Source organism: Myxocyprinus asiaticus, chromosome 27 (genome assembly GCF_019703515.2).
Source record: "Myxocyprinus asiaticus isolate MX2 ecotype Aquarium Trade chromosome 27, UBuf_Myxa_2, whole genome shotgun sequence".
NCBI lineage: Eukaryota > Metazoa > Chordata > Actinopteri > Cypriniformes > Catostomidae > Myxocyprinus > Myxocyprinus asiaticus.
In genome coordinates this window covers 15,452,758-15,473,809 of record NC_059370.1, presented here as the reverse complement: position 1 = coordinate 15,473,809, position 21,052 = coordinate 15,452,758, and the positions used below count along the sequence as shown (strand labels likewise).

At 40.5% G+C, this 21,052-nt stretch overlaps 1 protein-coding gene across 1 annotated transcript; it reads left to right on the top strand.

Annotated features, from left to right (window-relative positions):
- The first annotated feature begins 316 nt into the window (after positions 1-316).
- LOC127417905 (fermitin family homolog 3-like) lies at positions 317-8,129 on the top strand. Its single transcript, XM_051658168.1, has 15 exons — positions 317-481; positions 1,466-1,590; positions 1,906-2,139; positions 2,556-2,672; positions 2,835-3,003; positions 3,087-3,189; positions 3,278-3,385; positions 3,552-3,680; positions 3,856-3,902; positions 3,981-4,105; positions 5,907-6,013; positions 6,177-6,392; positions 6,588-6,712; positions 6,944-7,085; positions 7,609-8,129. Exons 2-15 carry the CDS (start codon positions 1,467-1,469, stop codon positions 7,786-7,788), a joined length of 1,926 nt encoding a protein of 641 aa, XP_051514128.1. The 5' UTR covers positions 317-481; position 1,466; the 3' UTR covers positions 7,789-8,129.
- Positions 8,130-21,052: the final 12,923 nt, after the last annotated feature.

Below are 21,052 nucleotides of genomic sequence, written 5' to 3'. Positions count from 1 at the left end.
CTACCTTTTTACATATCTTTTTGCATATCCGAATTAAGCATTCTAAAGAAGTCTCTTTCTTTCATACAGTTTCAACAGATGACCCTCAAGGAGATCATTCATATGAGTTGCACAGTCTTGCATTATGAGAAAAACAACAACACATAATTGCCAGACTCATTTGGCTCTGTGTCATTTTCACGCTCACATAACAGTCACAATTTTTATAAGCAGTTGTGTGTTTTTCTTGTGCAAGAGCACGCCCAGTGAGTAAAACCATATACAGTACAGTTCCGTTATACGGAAATTGAGAAAAGAGGAACACCCTTTTTTGTCAGCCCTGACATACCATGAAAAACCACAACTGAGTTTTACATAGCAGAGCAGTCTTATGCATATGTGTGTGTGTGTGTGTGTCTGTGTACCTAATAAAGAGCTCTACCGACTTATAATTGACTACATAGGAGAGAGACACTAACAAATCCAAACCAAGACAGAAAAGGTAAGGAAAAACAATTTATTCGTTAAAAATAGTTAATTGCCTTTTTAATACATTTAAGCCTTCGACAATTAACTTTGACCTATATTAAAAACAGAAACTCTTTATTTCTGTAGTTCACCCTAAAGTGAAAATTCTGTCATCATTTACTTCACCACATGTAGTTCCAAACCTGTTTGGAAAATGTTAGCAAAATGTTAGCCTCACTCACCATTCATTTTCATTGCATCTTTTTTTTTTTTTTTTTTCATACAATGAAAGTGAATAGTGACTGAGACTAACTGTATTCCACAGGAGAAAGTCATGAGGATTAGTAAATAATGACAGAATTTTCATTTTGGGGTGAACTATCCCTTAAGTTGGCACATTTTGCATTAATATATAACATCCAGAGGTGATGATTACGCATGTTGCCCTATTTTATAGTGTTGTGTCCGTATGAAATGATTTTGATGAACAGTTTAAAAGTAACATATGTAATGTTACTTGGGACTGCGTCTATTTCAATTAATCATTTTCATGTGATGAACTGAATTCAAAATGATCAGGTTACACACGGACAAACACACATACACAAAACCACCCAAAATTAGCGATTAGATGCTTGACCAAAAGAGGAAATGTGGTTCCATGTGATTCGTGTCTAAAGGGAAGTATCTGCCACAGTAAACTTGACTGGGAGCAAAATAGAAGGATCACACTCACAGGGTGGATGAAGCAAACAGTATGTAATGTACACGTGTGTTGGCGGAGGGTGTCACGACCAGTAACATCAGTTTGATCATGCTAACCTTGTGATGTACTGCTGCTCATCATGCCTCTAAAGTTCTGATCTTTAACACATTTTGTAAATGTAATATTCTGTTGACTGACAGAACATACTGGAGATGTAATGCACTTATAAATAGAACTCAATAGCTTCTGCTGTTTCCACATTCTATGTAAACAAATCTCATAATTTCCCTTTATGTTGGGGCCTCTTGGCAGGATGGCAGCGTGGGACCTTACAGTCACCGTGGAGGATCTTGGTCCTGATGCCCCACCCCTCAAAATCAGCGTGACCTCTGACCTCCACATTGGTGGTGTTATTCTCAAACTAGTTGAGCAAACCAGTGAGTTACACTTTAGAAATCAGAAAGAGTTTTTGGCTTGGTAACAGATGCTTCCAGAAATACAACAGCTAGACACAGAATAACAGAAGAATAACATATATACGTAATAATACAAACACAATGATAGGTAAAGTTTATCAAGACAGACTTGCTTGAAAGTTTAAATAGTTTTAAAAGTGGATGGATGGATGGATGGATGGATGGATGAATGGATGGTTGGATGGATAGCAATACAGTTGCTTACTTATGTGTTATGCAGGGTTTCTTATTCCACATGATTTTCTGAAAGACCTTCATCTGCCCTCACATCTCTAGAGCTGAAGAAGGACTGGTCTGATCATGCTCTGTGGTGGGAGCAGAAACAGCAGTGGTTGCTCCGGACCACCTGGACACTGGACAAGTGTGGGGTCCATGCAGACGCTCGGCTCATCTTCACCCCACAGCACAAGCCTCTGCGACTGGGCTTGCCGAATGGGGCGACACTGAAAATGCGAGCCTGTTTCTCCACTCCTGTGTTTCGCACTGTCATGGGCATCTGCAGGGTTCTCAGTAAGTGAATCCTGGCTGAGTTTAGTGGACTCTTTCAACCCTCATGGTAAAAATAAATGTAATAGTCACAGCAAAAAAATTGTTGTACGAGTCTCATATTCTTGCTTAGATCAAGCTACACCTGTATTATTTTTCTGAAGCTCAACTCGTAGAACATGGTACTAGCAACGGCAAGGTCATGGGTTTGACTCCCAGAGGGTAAAAAAACACAAACTAATGAAATGTAATAATTTGCTTTGGATAAAAGCATCTACTAAACGAAGATGTAAATGTACAGTACAATGTAAAAGTACATTTTACTATTGTATGTGTTATGTTGCAATTTAAAAAAAAAAAAAAAAAAATATATATATATATATATATATATATATATATATATATATATATATATTTCTTTGTCAATTTCCCACTTTCAGATATTCGTCGACCAGAGGAGCTCTCTTTGCTTCGTCCTGTTGAGGAGAAAAAGAAAAAGAAAGATAAAGATTCCTCAGAAGAGCTGTATGATCTCACAGACGTGCCTTTAACCGCAGGTGCTCAAATAACATAAAAGGAAGCTATCTTATTCCAACAGATCAAATGCTCCAGTTTTAAATTAATAGGCCTAAATTTAGTTAAAAAAAAAAAAAAAGTAATATTCATTTGTCACTTTAGAGAAAGCACTACAGTTTAAACTTGATTGTATCTGCACACAGGTTCTGTTCAAGCCCTGTACAATGGCATGCCAGCTCATTTTGCTGATTCTCCCAAGACTGAGGCTGTGTACAAAATGCTTTCTGTCAGCCTTCCCTCCCCTTCTCCTGAAACCATTGCCAAACTCTACCGGCCGGCCAGTGTGGTAGACAAAACACACATTCACACCAGGTACAACTGAGAAACAAGCACAGGCTTTAAAGAATTCAATCTACATTTCTTTCTTCATTTAAATGATCTTCTATTCCCCTGAGGTGGTTGGATTCATCACGTTCACTCATGCAGCAGGGCATACAAGAGAACGACAGGCTGTGGCTTCGTTTCAAATACTACACTTTCCATGATATGGATCCCAAGGTATGAGTGTTTGGGTAAAGATGTGTATGTGAAGCAATGCATCAGAATAAGGTTACACTCATGTAACCTGTTTCTCTTTTTATTGTAGTATGATGCAGTGCGTTTGACACAGTTATATGAGCAAGCTCGCTGGGCTATTCTCTTGGAGGATATAGACTGCACAGAGGAGGAAATGATGCTTTTTGGAGCCCTGCAGGTACAATATAAATCTCTTTATCCATTTATGCTTTTAGTTCTAGATGAAAATAACATATTGGCTAATAAGCTAACAATAATGACATCTTGAAGTCTATCAATTTAGTAACAGTCCTAAAGCAGTTTTACACTCTATCTTTGTCTCTCTATCTCACTTTCTCTTTTAGTACCACATAGGAAAACTGTCCTTGTCTCAGGACATGGTCTCTCCCTGTCAGGGGATGGATGATTTGGAGTCCGCCCTAAAATCTCTGGAAGTCAAGATGGTTGGAGAGAGTAACAGCACGGACATGCTGGTAAAAGACAGTCATTCAGTTTGTTGCACTGGAACATAGTGGTGGAAGTTCAAGTTAATCCAATTAATAAACTAAACAGAAACAGGGTGTTATCTGCAGATTCAACTCCAGTAATGAAGAGACAGACAGGTACTTTCTAACTCTAGTGTCATTGATATCTCTGATTTTTCCACAGGAAAACATGACTGCTCCAGAGCTGAATGGCTTTTTGAAAATATTTCGGTAAGGTTCTTTTTTGGTTGCATTGTACTCTTAGTCATTAGAATATATTTGTCTCATATCTCATTTTTCACCGTTTAGGCCTAGGAAACTGACTCTAAAGGGTTACAAGCAGTACTGGTGCAACTTTCAGGACACATCAATCTCCTATTACAAGAGTAAAGAAGAACGATATGGAGAGCCTATACAACAACTCAACCTGAAAGGTGAACCCAACTGCCTTACTGTCTAATGTCACAAAAAAATAATATTTTATTTTATTTTTTGTTTTATTTAATTTTACTTTTAATTATACCATCATTTTAATTATAATAAAATAAATAATATATAATATTATTTCATTTTACTTCTGACTTTATTTTATTTATATTCTGTATTTTTTTACTTATTTTATAATTTTTTCATACTTATTTTATTACTTATTATTTTTAATATTTAGGTCTAAAAGCCACACTTTACCCTAATCTTGCACTCTTACTGAATAAGAGAAGGAACAGTGTTGTGAAAGAACTGAACATGCTGCATTCAGAAAAAGAGAAGTTTTAAGTTGAGTAATAAAGCCTCATTGATAGATTGACTAAACAATTTGTCCTAAATCCCTCTGTCTTAAAGGGATAGTTCACACAAAAAGTAAAATTATCTGATCATTTACTCACCCTCATGCCATCCCAGATGTGTATGACTTTCTTTCTTCTGCAGAACACAAATGAAGATTTTTAAAAGGCTTTCTCATCTCTTTTGGTCCATACAATGCAAGTGAATGGGTCAAAGTTCTGAATCTCCAAAAATCACATACACCGATCAGACACAACATTAAAACCACCTGCCTAATATTGTGTAGGTCCCCCTCGTGCTGCCAAAACAGTGCCAACCCGCATCTCAGAATAGCGTTCTGAGATTCTATTCTTCTCACCACAATTGTACAGAGTGGTTATCTGAGTTACAGTAGACTTTGTCAGTTCAAACCAGTCTGGCCATTTTCTTTTGACCTCTCTCAACAACAAGGCATTTCCATCCACAGAACTGCCGCTCACTGGATATTTGTTTGTTTTTGGCACCATTCTGAGTAAATTCTAGAGACTGTTGTGTGTGAAAATCCCAGGAGATCAGCAGTTACAGAAATACTCAAACCAACCCGTCTGGCACCAACAATCATCCATGTGATTATCTAATCAGCCAATGATGTGTCAGCAGTGCAGTGCACAAAATCATGCTGATATGAGTCAGGAGCTTCAGTTAATATTCACATCAACCATCAGAATGGGGTTAAAACTGTGATCTCAGTGATTTGGAGCAAGGCATGATTGTTGGTGCCAGATGGGCTGGTTTGTGTATTTATTTATTTTATTTTTTTACTTTTTTTTTTTTTTTGTTTTGCCTTTTTTCCTATAAGTTCACCTCCTCAGTCAATCTCCATTTTAACTTTCATATTCTTCTTGTATTTTTGGTGATTCACATTATTTATGTATATCACCCACTATTGTACAGGGAGACGAATTTCTAGCAAAAAAGGAATTTTTTAAATTGATTAAATATTGATGTTTCTCACTCACACCTATCATTTAACTTCTGAAGATATGGATTAAAACACTGGAGTCTTTATGTGCTTTTTGGAGCTTCAAAATTTTGGCACCCATTCACTTGCATTGTATGGACCTAGAAAGCTGAAATATTCTTCTGAGAATCTTCATTTGTGTTCTGCAGAAGAAAGAAAGACTTACACATCTGGGATGGCATGAGGGTGAGTAAATGATTAGAGAATTTGTATTTTGGGGTGAACTATCCCTTTAAGAAAAGAAGGCAGATATTAGCTTTAATCCTTTAATCAATTAAACCCATTGCAATATTTACCTTTGCTGGAGTCATTATTGCATGCAGCTTCTCACACTGTGCATATGCATGTGCATGTGAATATGCGTTCACACCTCTGTGGAGGTTGAAACCAGAGTGGGCAAATGCACCACTTTTAGTCTGTTTGTTAGCTGTAACTCTTCTATATCTCTCTAGGCTGTGAGGTGGCCCCTGATGTAAATATAGCAGGCCAAAAGTTTTGTATAAAACTACTCATTCCTGCACCGGAAGGCATGAACGAAATCTACTTACGATGTGAAAATGTGAGTGACTACATAACTTTCAGCTGTTAAAACATAAGATCAATGAAAAATCATAAACACAACTATGTTAATGGATAATGACCATCCAGAGAGCTGTGCAATAAGTGAAAATAATAACTAGTCTGAACACTAGTTGTGATTCCCACCATCCTCACCCTTACAGGAAAAGCAATACTCTCAGTGGATGGCAGCCTGTAAACTGGCCTCCAAAGGCTTGACACTGTTGGACAGCTCGTATGAAAGTGAAGTGAAGAACATCCAGACCTTCCTCTCCATGCAGCGTTCCAACTCATCAGCTCCAGCTACACAAACAGACGAAAGCATCAACACACACAGCCTTGTCTCGCCAAGATACCATAAGAGATACAAGCCCAAACAGGTATACTGACCATTAATGTGGTTGCCAGTCAGTTACCCTAGCACAATTTCATTTTGGCTCATTACTCAATTGTTTGTTTCACTTCACTGTACTTGTTGAATTTCAATATTATTAAACCTGAATGTGTCTACTTAAAGGTTTTCTCCAAGGTTTAAAAATAATCACTACAACCTCAATTCTTCTCACTATTTTCAGTTAACCCCTCGTATTCTGGAGGCTTTTCAGAATGTTGCCCAGCTCTCCTTGACATCTGCCATCTTAAAATTTCTGCAGATCTGGCAAGCTCTGCCTGACTTTGGAATTTCCTACTTCATGGTCAGGTGAATGGACTGTGGATTATATAACCTCTCTTAAAGGCACAGAAAAGCATGTTCAGCTCATGATCGTGTACCTTTATTGATGTACATCATGTATAAACTTTTATGCAAAGCAAATGATGAATATGGAGATGCTGTGACAAGACAGACCTACTGGACATCGTGTTGATACATTTGAAAATAAAAATTCGGCTAAGTGATCCAGGTTACTTCTATTGCCATATCTTTTCTCAGGTTCAAAGGAAGTCGTAAGGATGAAGTTCTGGGCATCGCTAACAACCGTCTGATCCGTATAGATCTGGGAGTTGGAGATGTGGTGAAGACGTGGCGCTACAATAACATGAGACAGTGGAATGTTAATTGGGACATACGACAGGTAGGATTCAATAAACATCTTGATCAATTGAAATTAAATAAAGGAACCTTGCCCTGTGTTATGTAGAGTCCAAAAGTCTGGGACCACACAGCAAATCTGGGATTTTTTTCTCAAATTTAAACCTGGAAAGAGTAAAAAACCCTGGAGGGATATTTTAGGATTTTGAGCATTTCAAACCCCAAAAAAGTTGTCCAGTTTTCCTGACCAACAACTGGGTGCCGCCATGATAATTCTAATTGCCGCTGGACTGTTTTCTGGTTCCAGTATCTATAAGAATCAATGTAAAGACTACCAATACGAGCGGCCCAGATGGAGAACCACAACCATTTTAAATGTTAACTGAAGTAAATATTTGTTCACTTCAACTTGTGTGATGAATTGTGGAACACTTCTGCGTTCAAGTGAAACGGTGGATAACAGACATACATAATATATATGATTCTGCACCATTTTAAGGTCCCTAATCAAATATAAGCAAATTTGTGACTTCAATCAGCGCTTAACACCTGTCTCTCTATACAAGGTGGCGATTGAATTCGATGGAAACATTAACATCGCATTCGGCTGTGTGAATGCTGACTGCAAGGTTGTGCATGAGTACATTGGAGGATATATCTTCATGTCCACACGCTCTCGAGACCAAAGCGACACGCTGAATGAAGAGCTGTTCCACAAACTCACCGGCGGCCACGAGGCTCTCTGAACACAAAGGCACAACAGAGAACAAAATGACTGAAGCTATGGAGGAAACAGTATTATAACTGCACAGCAATTGTTTTAAACAATGAGTAATCATTTAGTGATCGATCAAAAATCATTTAAATTGAGAATGCTTGACTAACTATCTCACACCATGTAAACAGCAAGTTAAACATGCATGTTTTCAACATGAAGAATTAACAAATTACATGTACAGCTGCTGAGTCTACGTAAATCTCATCAAACCAAATACATGACTTAAAAAAATTACAAAATGAATGATTTAAATATGTAAATGTAATGAACTTTTGTCATAAAACATGTCATTGCACTTGTCATCATTAATGTGTCTGCCATATTACTGCCATATCATTTGTGTAACACTTCGGGAAACCACTGCTTATCAATGACTGACCAGGCATACAGCAGGTCTGCTCGCCAGCAGCCTTCAACGCCCAATTTCCTATCTCTGTCAAACAGAGTTTCTGTTACTGTAACTAGACTACAGTCTGCCAGTGTCTTTTTATAGTCATTGAGTGGAACAGCTTTGTGTTGACTCACTGAATTTGACAAAGTGTCATCTCTGCATTGTTGGCTGTTCAGTTTGACCAGTTTAAAACAACAACAACAACAAAAAAAGAAATATCCCAGTTTGATTTCATTATTTTGTGTCAATTTTGATATTTGTTTGTCAGTATATACAGCCAAGTTGAGAGGGAAGTGTAACCTTTCAATTAAAATACTTCTAACATCCATGGAGGACAGCAGCTCAACATTTTTATATTTAACCCTGATACTGCCTTTTCATATTATGTCAAAAGGAGACTTGGAGCAGAAATAGCACTGTGTGAAAATGTTAAACTTCCTCAAACAAACGTTTCTAAAACAACACCCAGCACCTCAGTTCGTTTAACCCAGGTTGATACATTCCAGTCCAGCTGGGGGCGACACACTCTGAAACGCACTAGACAGATGCAGTACGTCACAGCGAGGAAGACAGACGTCACACGGAAGTGCGTGTAACACGTTTGTAAACAACTAGGCTGTGGCATACTCTTTGGCTGTGTCTCGTTTGAAAGGATGCGTACTCCGGAGGTCGCATTTGTTGGCTGCATACGTCATCGAGGCTGTCTCGTTTCATAAAAGCGAGTAGGACACTTCGAAAGCAGCCTTCGAATGTGACCTTCTTTCACGGGAATTCGGAGGATGCATGAGGTGTATCCTTCGTGGGCACTCACAACCCACAATTCTTTGCTTTTTTTTTTTATTATTATTATTGCTGAGAACGGGAACATACAGAAAAATAAACATACAGCACATAATATCAACAATAACACTAATAAAAGAAACAAAAAAAAAAAAAGATAAATATAAAAAAGAGGGCCATTATATCACATAAAACTGATAACATAAAGAGCCCAAAAGCAGAGCAAATTCTAACAGTCCTTATAGCTTTCTTATTAACAGATACTGAGGTCACATTTAAATAATTTTCCATTTCTTATAAGAAGACAGGTTTAGTTTGAAAATTTGCATTCGTGAATGTGAAATTTGCTTAGGAAAAAATTAAATTAATAACAAAACAGATATTTTCTTTTGTGGGGTCCGAGTCAAAATACCCAAATATAATGTTTCTCATATGTATTGAGAAGCCCAGCAAAATCTTACACTTGACAAAAACACCAATATCATTCCAAAGCTTCGGAGTGTAGTTACATGACCAAAATAACTGTACCACTGTTTCATCAGAGTTCAGACAAAAAGAGCATGTTAAATCAATATCAGCTCTAAACATTTGTATAAATTTCGTAACAGGGTAAAACCTGTGTATCAGCTTAAAGGAAACTTCTTTCACTTTGTTTGTGAGAAATAATCTTTGCTGTAAAGAATAATGAGATTTATTTTTCCTTAAGAATTTTATTAAAACCTCATTAATTAATTTACACGTAGGCTTATCCCCAAAGAGAGACTGAGCTGCGTAGGTCAAACGAGACAGACCCTCTGCCTTAGTGAGTAGTATTCTGCCTTTTAAGGACAGACCCCTTTGTAACCAGCAATTCCATTTGGTGTGTGTGTGTGTGTTTTGGTAATAATAGGTTTGAAGTTTGCTGAACACCTATACTCATCGTTAATTATTTGTATACCAAGATATGTTACACAATTTTTGACAGCAATATCCTCAATTGAAGTGACAGAGCAATTTTTAATTGATAGCAATTCGCATTTAATAAAGTTTAACCCCGAGGCTTCAGAAAAGGACTGAAGAATACACAAAGCCACTGGAATTTGTGACAAATCATTCAAGAATAAAGCTGTATCGTCCGCTAATTGACTAATTTTTATTTTAGTATTGCCAATTGTGATAACCTTTAAATGACTACTATTGATATGTGAGCTAAGGAACTGTGTTGCAATTAAGATAGATAAGGGGAAACTGGACATCCTTGTCTAACTCCTCGATTTAAAAAGAATCTAGGTGAAGTACCATTACTTAGTTTGATTGAACTGTTTCCATTTATGTATAGCATTTTAACCATCCTGCAAAAGGAGTCGCCAAAGCCAATTTTTTGAAGAGCCTGAGATAAAACTTTGTGTTCCAATGTGTCAAAAGCTTTGTAATAATCTAAAAAGAAAATGAAGCCATCTCTGTCAATTAAATCTGAATAGTCTAACATATCTAGTACTAACCGTATATTATTGGAAATGTGTCTTTTCTGCATAAACCCTGACTGTGTTTCGTCAATGATAGAGTTCAATACATATTTTAATCTTTTTGCTAGGACTAAAGCTATTATTTTATAATCATTGTTTAACAGTGTGATTGAACGGCAATTGTCTGTTAAGAGGGGATCTTTATTTAATTTTGGGATAAGAGTTATTAACCCTTGGCATAACGTGGCTGGAAGTAATGTTTTCTCTATACTTTCCTCATAAACCTTTAATAAGAATGGTGCTATATTATGACTAAACAGCTTGTAAAATTCTGAGCTGAGTCCGTCTGTTCTGGGAGATTTGTTGGCTTTTAAAGAGTTAATAGCTTCCTCTCTCTCTTTCAATGTGATAGAGGCATCACAAAAGTGTTGATCTAAATCACTCAACTGGTTTATGTTAGGTAAAGATTTAAAGAAATCATTCATATGTTGTTGGGATAATTTAGAAGTATACAAATCACTATAAAATTTGGCACAGAACTTTGCAATATTTTTTGGGTCATCACTAATATTACCATTAATCATGAGTTTTTGAATTTGGTTATTTTTAGCTTGCTGTCTTTCCAATCTGAAAAAACAGGTAGAGTTTTGTTCACCCTCTTCAATCCATTTTCTGCGCGATCCAATAAACGTCCCTTCAGCTTTATGTTTATATATGTTGTCTAATTTGTGCTGCAAGTCAGCCAATTCTGCTTTTTCACAATCAAGTAAATCATCCACGTTTTTAAATAAAAGATTAGTGATTTTGCATATAACTGTATTTTCATCAGTTTTTTCCTTTTTTGCCAAATCACTACTAAATTTTTGACAGAAAGATATTTGCCAATTTCATATTTAGTAAATTTCCAGTTGCTGCTGTAACTGTTCTCCTTTCTTGCATTATTCCAATTTTTGTGAATTATCTTATTAATTTCATCTTTTACTTCACTATAAGAGAGAACGGAGTTAAGTTTCCAGTAAGAAGAGAACCCGTGCACATTAACAGAAGCTAGAAAATGTGTACGAATAAAGATACTCTTATGGTCAGAAAATGGTGATGGCAAAATGTCAGCAGAGGTATTGCATAATTCCTTAGAAATAAGCCACAGGTCAGTTCGGGACTGTGAGGAGAGAGAGTTATTGCTCCATGTGAACATCTTTTGAGAGGGATGCAACTCTCTCCAACTATCAATTAAGGAGAATCTTTGCATAAACATTTTCAAGTATAGACTAGTATTGTCAGGGAGTTTTGGAGGCCATCTGTCTATGCTGCTATCTAAAGCCACATTAAAATCCCCACCAAAAATAAGCATGGAATTTGGGTATTTAGTCAATAATTTTAACACATGTTCCTCTAAATGACTAATAAAGGCTTCATTTTCTTTCTGCTGGTTATAACCATAAACACAAACAAGAATACACGTCAAATTTGACATTTCAAGAACAAGGCAGACATAACGTCCACCTAAATCACTTTTTTTGAGTAACACTTTCCCTTTAAACAGATTTTTTTTAAATGCATACACCAGCTGAATGCGTCATACCATGAGACATCCATATGTCCCGTCCCCACTGTGACCTCCAAAAATTAAGATCCTCTACAGATGAGTGGAGGAAACAAAAATCAGATTTCAATTGTTTGAGATATAAGAAAATAGCTTTTCACTTAGTGAGATTTTTTAGCCCTCTAGCATTTATAGAAACAATAGATAAAGACATGAAGAAAAGAAAAACAATTGAAAAAAAACAAAAAAATGAAATGGACCTAGATAAGCAAAACAAATAAATTATTGTACAGAACTTTAACAGGTCAAGAAATGAGCATAAAGATGAGAACCGCAACTCTAACAATAGGAAAAAAGATAATGAAATGCAGTATGAAATGCAAATTTAGTAATCCTTTAAATGAAATTTGAGAACATATTATTATAATACCAGTTCATTTAAGTCATTAAGAGCCTGTATTGTATTATACAAGCCAGAACGATGCAAATAACTGAAGCATAGAATGTCTCAATAACTGTATCTCTCAACAAACTGTAACATGAGAACTATTTAAACCATGTGAAAAGGCAGCATATTAAATGTCTTGCATAGTAAGCAAGAGTGTAGTACCGCCAGATAAGAGTCTTCAGTGTCTTGGGAAGAACTATAGACTGATGATAAGCCAGAACATCTGTAATAATTTGAGAGAGACCAGCCTGAAGATTCTAAAAAACATCAAGTCTGCATCTAGACATGCAAAGATTCGCCTTATGCAATTTAATATTTTACATAGATTTTATTGGACCCCTCCAGATTGTATAGGCCTCATTTACTGAGGGAGTTCAGCAGCAAGCAGCACAATCAACAGTGTAACAGGTGGACTCAATATACACATCTGACAAGTTCTTCCTTGCTGCTTTTAAAGCTAACTTGGACTGCACTAGACTGCCCCCTACAGATCATACATTTTCACAACAACAGATCACGTTTAAATCTCACTCTACAACATCGAAGAGCACCAACCAGCCAAGAGGATGGAAGCTATTTTAAAGTCAAGAGAAGATAAGAATAAATGAAACACACGTATTAGGTAGGAGGGAATATTTCAGATCCCTCTACAAATTCTCTTCCACCCACAAAGTAAGCTCGTTTGTTTTCTTGTCTCGCTTTTACCACGACGGGCTATAACTTGTTTCTTCGCTCTCTATCTGCTGGAGACAGATCCTCGGATATTTTCAGGTTGTTATTTCTCAGAAAAATGTAATCCTTAGCAGCATGCCAGACAGTGCCACGCTGAAAACGGGAGGTAAACTGGACGATGATTCCTCTGGGCTTGCTGTCTTTCAGCCATTTGCAACATCTGGGAGTTTGTCTTTAGTGTCTGGCAAAAGCTGCTGGCAAACATCGATGTTCTTACCTCGGACATCTTCTCTCTCACTTTCAGGGACCCCATGAACTCTTCGATGCCACCGACGTGAATAAGCCTCAAGGTTCAGAAGCTGTTTCTCCGGTTCATGCGAGTTAAAATCGACTCTTTTGGCTAGTCGCACCATTTTGAATTTCAAATCTTTTACTTCGGCACTCATGAAGTCAATAACATCCTTCACTCCAGAAATCTGGCAGGTATTTTCGTTGATCATTTCTTTCATACTAGCGATCACACGTGAGTTTTCCCCTACCATCTTTTCCAAAGCATCCGAACAATTATTAATCAGCCTCGAAAGCTCCCCCAGTTGTGAGAGGATGACAGTTGTGTCAACACTCTCAGTCTTACGTTGTTTGACTGCAGGGGACTTACATGGGGTTTCTGGAAGAGAGGGAAATTCTTCCTCACACAGCATGAATTCTACGAAGTCAGTATCTTGGCTCAAATAGTCATGCATTTTCTCCGTCAGGTGATCTTGGCGGGCTTGATGCGTCTCTTTAGCAGTTTTGTTAGCATTAGCAGTGGCTTGAGGTCCTACTTTTTCTTTTCTCGGATTTTCCCATTTTGACAGTCAATGCAACAGCCAGTTAAATATGATCTGGTACAAACTATGAGTTCAAAAGCCTTTCTAACTGCATTACAAGCCAAAATAAACAGCTGAGTTTGTGGAGCTCATCAAAACGTGACTGATCAGAGTGCCATCTTGGACCTCCACACAATTATTTGCTTCAACGGAAATGTCTAAAAAATTACACCAATTTGCCCGTAAATATGATGTTCAAACACAAGTAATATTAATTCCCAAGTTGAAGTACCTCAGTAGATGGGTGCAGAGTATATGATATGTATAATTATATTAATATATAATTAAAATAAAGTATTAGACTAAAAGTACACCTGTAAAATCTATTTTTTTCTCTTTACATCATTGTAGCTCTCCTAAAATGTACCTCATGCATTCCCTTCCAGAGGGACTTTGTTCCCTTCTCACTCAAAGCGCTCCACTTGTTAAAGAGTGCGTGCTGTCATAGCAACCATGTTACGTTCCGTTTCCATTTGTCCTATGAAGGCCGTCTCGTTTAAACGAGGCTTGTTTGAAGGAGGACGCTCAGTATACTGTCTTCAAAGGACGCGTCCTACCTAGGATGCAGCCTTCCAAACGAGACACAGCCAATGTCAGCGCTCTTCAAAATCAAATCAAATCACTTTATTGTCATTCAACCATATACACAAGTGCAACAGTGGGTGAAAGTCTTGGGTGCGGTTCCGAGCAACATAGCAGTCACGACAATGATGAGACATATACCAATCTACAATAAACATCACATTTACACAACACAATTTACATATCTAATATACACATAATTACACACAACAGAATATACAAATAATAATATACAATACACATAATACAGAATACACATACACAAAATATAGAATACACAGTATACAATAAAAAAATAGTATATATAAAATATACAGTAGGTTGTATTGTGCTGTATTGACATTTAGGCTGTCGGTTGATAGTCAGTTGCCAGTGTGTTATTAAGAGAGAATATAATTTATTACAGTTGAGTGTGAGATTAATAAAGTGCAGTGCTGATGTATATTGATCGTGAGAGATCAAGAGTTCAAAACTCTTGGGGGAAGAAGCTGTCATGGAGTCGGCTGGTGTGGGTCCTGATGCTTCGATACCACCTGCCTGATGGTAGCAGTGAGAACAGCTCATGGCTTGGGTGGCTGGAGACTCTGATGATCCTCTGAGCTTTTTTCACACACTGCCTGGTGTATACAGTATGTCCTGGAGGGAGGGAAGCTCACCTCCGATGATGTGTCTGGCAGTTCGCACCCCCCTTTGCAGGGCTTTGCGATTGAGGGCAGTGCTGTTGCCGTACCAGGTGGTGATGCAGCCAGTCAGGATGATCTCTACAGTGCTGGTGTAGAACCATGTGAGGATGTGGTGGTTCATTTCAGCCATCTCAGGAAGAAGAGGCGCTGATGAGCCTTCTTCACAACGGCCTCAGTGTGGACGGACCATGTGAGTTCCTCAGTGATGTGGACACCCAGGAACTTGAAGCTGCTGACTCTCTCCACTGGTGCTCCATTGATGGTGAAGGGGCTGTGTTCTCTGTCTTTTCTCCTGAAGTCCACCACAAGCTCCTTGGTCTTAATGACGTTGAGGGAGAGGTTGTGCTCTTGACACCAGCATGTCAGAGTGTGCACCTCCTCTCTGTAGGCTGTTTCATAATGGTCAGTGATCAGACCTTCCACCGTCGTATCATCAGCAAACTTTTTTTTTTTTGTTTGTTATTAAAATTTTTATTGATTCATAAATTAACACAAAAAAATATAACAACATATATATTGAATCAAACACTTTAAACATTCAACCCCCACTATATCCCCTCCCCCTACCAAACTCCCACCGCACCCTGACCCCCCCCACGAACACCCCTGTGGTCAATAGAATATAGACACACACACAGAAAAAAACACAAAACTAAAAAACAAAACAAAAAAAACAATACAATAATCAAGTATAAAAAAAAATAAAAAAATAAAAACTAAACACTAAATTACTCCCTCCACCGCCCCTCCTCGAGATTCCCCCAAAAATGCTAAGTAATTGCCCCATTTCTTATTGTAAGAATCCCTAACCCCCATCCTTATGCTCGACCCCTCCTCGAAGGCAGCCAACCTCCCCATCTCCGCGCACCACTCCGGGAACAAGGGTGCTCCATCCTTCCAACTCCTCAAAATAACCTGCCTACCAATCATCACACTGGTCAAAACCCAGTCCTTCATGTACTTATCCTTCAAATCCATGACCTCCCTATCTCCCAAAATACAGAGTCTGGGGCAGAACGAGACCTGAGTGCCCAACATGTCACACACAAAACTCTGAACCTTCAGCCAAAATTCTTGGATCTTACGACACCCCCAAAAAACATGGGTGGTGTCTCCATCTTCAGAATAGCATCGCCAGCAGATGGGTGTGTCCTTAAGACCAAGCCTATACAATCTAGAGGGGGTCCAATAAAATCTATGTAAAATCCTTGCATGTCTAGATGCAGACTTGATGTTTTTTTAGAATCCTAGCCCACACTCCCTCAAATTTAACAAATCTAAACAAATTTAAATCTTCCTCCCATAATCTTTTGAGAGAATTTAAAGCTCCGTCCCCCAGACTCTGAATTAGCAGGGAGTAATACACTGATGCCTCATGACCCTTCCCAAAAGCAGTAATCACCAATCCCAGAGTATCTGCCGCTCTAGGGGGGTGTATGCTACTCCCAAAAACAGTGCAGAGCAGGTGGCACAGCTGTAAATACTTGTAAAATTGAGATCTGTGAATCCCAAAATGTTGAATAAAATTTTCAAAAGATCTCAATACTCCACTCTCATATAGGTCACCGAGTGTATTAACCGCCCTCACAATCCAATCTGACCAACAGAAAGGGGACTTATTAATACATAATTTAGGGTTCAGCCATATGCTCAAGGCTACGTTAAAATAAATATCAGAATTAAACACTCTGGACACTTTTGTCCATATCGAGTGCAAATGCAAAATAACGGGGTGCGACTTAACCTCTCCGGCTAGTTTAATCGAAAGGCTTCGCAGTGGCGAGATAGGGGCAAGAACTTCCTTTTCAATTCAAAACCAGGGAGGGGCTCTCTCAGGTGGAAGCGACCAATGTGCCAAATGTCTGAGACCGAATGCATAGTAATAAAACAAAATCTTGGGTAGGCCTAACACACCTTTGTCAATCAGCCTATGTAACTTATTGAAATTTAACCTGGGACGCTTACCATTCCAAATGAAGGACTTCGTTATGCTATCAAATTGCTTGAAATAAGAGAGGGGGACATCTACAGGGGGAGACTGTAGCAGGTAGTTGAATTTTGGAATACAATTCATTTTAATAACATTAACATTCCCAATCATCGATAAATGTAATGAAGCCCACCTGTCCACATCATTCGAAAACCTTTTTATTAAGGGATCAAAATTAACTCTGACTAAATCAGACAAATTTGCTGGGAATAAAATTCTCAAATACTTAATTCCCTGTTTGGGCCACTGGAAGGCCGCCGGCTGGAAGGCCGTTACTGGACAGTACGCTGTCAAAGCCAAAGCTTCAGATTTAGACCAATTGACTTTGTATCCTGAGAATTTGGAAAAGGTGTTAATAATTCTGTGGAGGCAAGGCATAGATCTAGCAGGGTCAGAGACGAATAATAAAATATCATCTGCATAAAGCAGAAGCTTATGCGTCACTCCTCCCACAGTAACCCCTGGAAAATCATCCTCCTTTCTTATCGCGGCTGCTAATGGTTCCAGGGCAAGACAGAACAATAATGGGGAAAGAGGGCAACCCTGCCGGGTGCCCCTATCCAGAGTAAAATAATCTGAAATTAACCCGTTTGTTTGCACCGCTGCTACAGGGTGTCTATAAAGTAACTTAATCCAACCAATAAATGTACTCCCGAACCCATACATTTCCAAAATCTTAAAAAGATAATCCCATTCTACCATATCAAACGCCTTTTCGGCGTCAAGTGAGATGGCAGCGACTGGAGATTGATCATTCGCTACTGACCACATGATATTGATGAGACGCCTAATATTACCAGAAGAGCTACGGCCTCGAATAAACCCCACCTGATCTATATGTATAAGTGATGTCATAACATAATCAATTAGCCAGATTTTTGGACAAAATTTTTACATCTAACTGGATCAGGTAAATTGGACGGTAACTTTTACACTCGCTTGGATCTTTGTCCCTTTTAAGAATCAGACTGAGCCGGGCTTGCGTCATGGTTGGAGGAAGCTTTCCGTTCTTTAATGATTCCGTATAAACTTCTAACAAAAGTGGAGCCAGTTCTGTAGCATAAGATCTAAAAAACTCAGAGGAAAAGCCGTCAGGCCCCGGAACCTTGCCTGTAGGCAAGGCCTTAATTACCTCATCAAGCTCCTCCAAGGTAATCTCAGAATCAAGAGAATTTTTTTGCTCAGTCGTCAGTTTAGGGAGTGTGGCAGCGGGGGCGTGGTCAAGCATCTCTCCGGAGAGAGAAAAAGCGGTAAGGGTGCTTACACCTGAGCTAAATTATGTATAACACCTGTCTCTAATTTCAGTGAGCACGGGGAGAGCGGCATAAATAGAGACACACCGCAAATAGGAGGGAGAGAGCCTGGGCACGACAGACCTGAGCAAGAAGCAAGGAGTTTTTATTACAAATGATGAGAGTTTATTTTTGTGAAGCGGTGTGTAATTGTTGATTAACTTTGTGCATAACGCAAAGACTGGGAGACTGTAATTGCTGCTGCAGAGAGGGAGAAAATAAACCCTGACCTGAACCAGGAAAACTGCTTCTCGCATCCTATTTACACTGGTGCCGAAACCCGGGAACTGAAGTTTTGGGTCAAAGATGGATGGAGGTCGTCCCGTAGAGTCCTCCCAGTTGGCGGAGATCCTCCAAGCCCTCGCCAGCCTACGTCGGAACCACCAACAAACGCTGCTTGAGCTCCAGCAAGATCAAGACCGCCGGTTTGTCGAGCTCATGCATGCTCAAGCCGAGGACCGGCAGGCGATCCGGAGCCTCCTCAGCCAGGGGGCATCCTCAGCCGCGACCCCGGACACACCCACGCCGTTACCCCCGCCAGCATTACAGAAAATGGGGGCGGCGGACGACCCCGAGGCTTTCCTGGATCTGTTTGAGCGGACCGCCGAGATCTGGGGCTGGCCGCTCGGTCAATGGGCAGCCCGACTGATCCCACTACTGTCCGGGGAAGCCCAGCTCGTGGCTCAACAACTGCCAGCGTCGAGCCTCCTGGCCTACGGAGATTTAAAAAGAGCCATCTTGCAACGGGTTGGTCGCACTCCGGAGGAAAGTCGTCAACTCTTCCGGAGCTTGAAGTTGGAAAGCTCTGACCGCCCGTTTGCCTTTGCCCAGCGGCTCCGTGACGCCTGCCGAAGGTGGCTGTTAGCGGGGGATCGCGACGTCCAGGGAATTATCGACCAGGTGGTACTGGAACAGTTCACAGTTCGACTGCCAAAAGGAACGGCGGAGTGGGTCCAGTGCCACCGCCCGGCGTCGTTGGAGGAAGCTATCCGACTTGCGGAGGACCACATGGCGGCGATCCCGAGGACAGAAGATCCCTCCTACCTTCTCTCTCCTCCCTCTGTCTCTTCCCCCTCCCCTCTCTCTCTCTCGTCTGCTCTCTCTCCAGGTCCCGTTCCTGCCCCACGCAGACGAGGAGGAACCCAGCCCCTGAGACCAGTTCCCCGGGCGTGGGAGGCGACACCTTCCCCTACTCCAGTGCCCCGCCGCTCTCCCCCTCAGGGGGGGGCGCCCGCCGATGCAAGTGCGGGCGTGGCGCCTGGGCCGGCCTGCTGGAGGTGCGGAGACCCGAGCCACTTCCGAGATCAGTGCCCTCTGATGGAGCTGGGGACGGTGGTGCGGGTCTCTGACCTCCCACAGGCTGCCCCCGACCGGGCCGGAGCGTACCGGATACCGGTAAGTGTCAAGGGGGGTACTCACCAAGCGTTGGTGGATACCGGGTGTAACCAAACCACTATCCACCAACGCCTGGTTCAACCCGAGGCATTGGCCACATCCAAAACGGTGAAGGTGAAGTGTGTACACAGGGATATTCACAAGTATCCAGTGGTGACCCTGACAATTAAATTTCGGGGGAAAAAGCATAGAGTGGAGGCTGCGGTTAGTTCCCGTCTCACCCATCCGCTGATTTTGGGGACTGATTGGCCTGATTTTAAAACTTTATTAAAGGGAATTTGTGCGGATGGGTCCTGTGTGAGAATAGGGAGATGTGTGATGTGCGATGCTCTGGCAGGGGAGGCGGAGCCGGGGCCATCCTCGACAGCTCCGCGTCATGATGACGAGAGAGGGGGAGAGGCCGCGGCCCCTCCCCTTCTCAGGGAATTCCCTGAGGGGGATTTCCCTTTGGAGCAGTCGCGAGACGAAACCCTCAAACACGCCTTTGACCAAGTGAGAGTTATCGATGGTCAACGACTCCAGCCTGACATCGCACTTTCATATCCCTATTTTGCAATTATAAATGAGCGGTTGTATCGAGTGACACAGGACACTCGAACCAAAGAGGATACAACCCAACTTTTGATTCCAAGGAGCCGTCGGGAAATGGTATTCCAGACGGCTCATTATAATCCTATGGCAGGTCACCTAGGAGAAAGGAAAACACTGAACCGTCTAATAGCCCGTTTCTATTGGCCGGGCATTGGCGGCGATGTCCGCAGGTGGTGTGCGGCATGCCGCGAATGCCAGCTGGTTAACCCACCGGCCACCCCAAAAGCGCCATTGCGCCCTCTCCCTTTGATCGAGGTCCCCTTTGAGAGAATTGGAATGGACCTCGTCGGGCCATTAGAACGGTCAGCACGCGGACATCGCTTTGTATTGGTCCTAGTGGACTATGCAACGCGATATCCGGAAGCAGTGCCTCTTCGCAACATCTCAGCACGCAGTGTTGCGGAGGCACTCTTCAAAATAATCTCCCGGGTGGGGATTCCGAAAGAAATCCTCACCGATCAAGGCACAACGTTTATGTCACGGACACTACGCGAACTGTACGAGTTATTAAATATTAAATCGATTCGCACCAGTGTATACCATCCTCAAAC

Coding starts and splice junctions, on each gene's coding strand:
- LOC127417905 (XM_051658168.1), top strand. CDS start 1,467: ATGGCAGCGTGGGACCTTACAGTCACCGTGGAGGATCTTGGTCCTGAT. Junction 2,140..2,555: donor GGGCATCTGCAGGGTTCTCA/GTAAGTGAATCC, acceptor TCCCACTTTCAG/ATATTCGTCGACCAGAGGAG. Junction 6,393..6,587: donor AGAGATACAAGCCCAAACAG/GTATACTGACCA, acceptor CACTATTTTCAG/TTAACCCCTCGTATTCTGGA.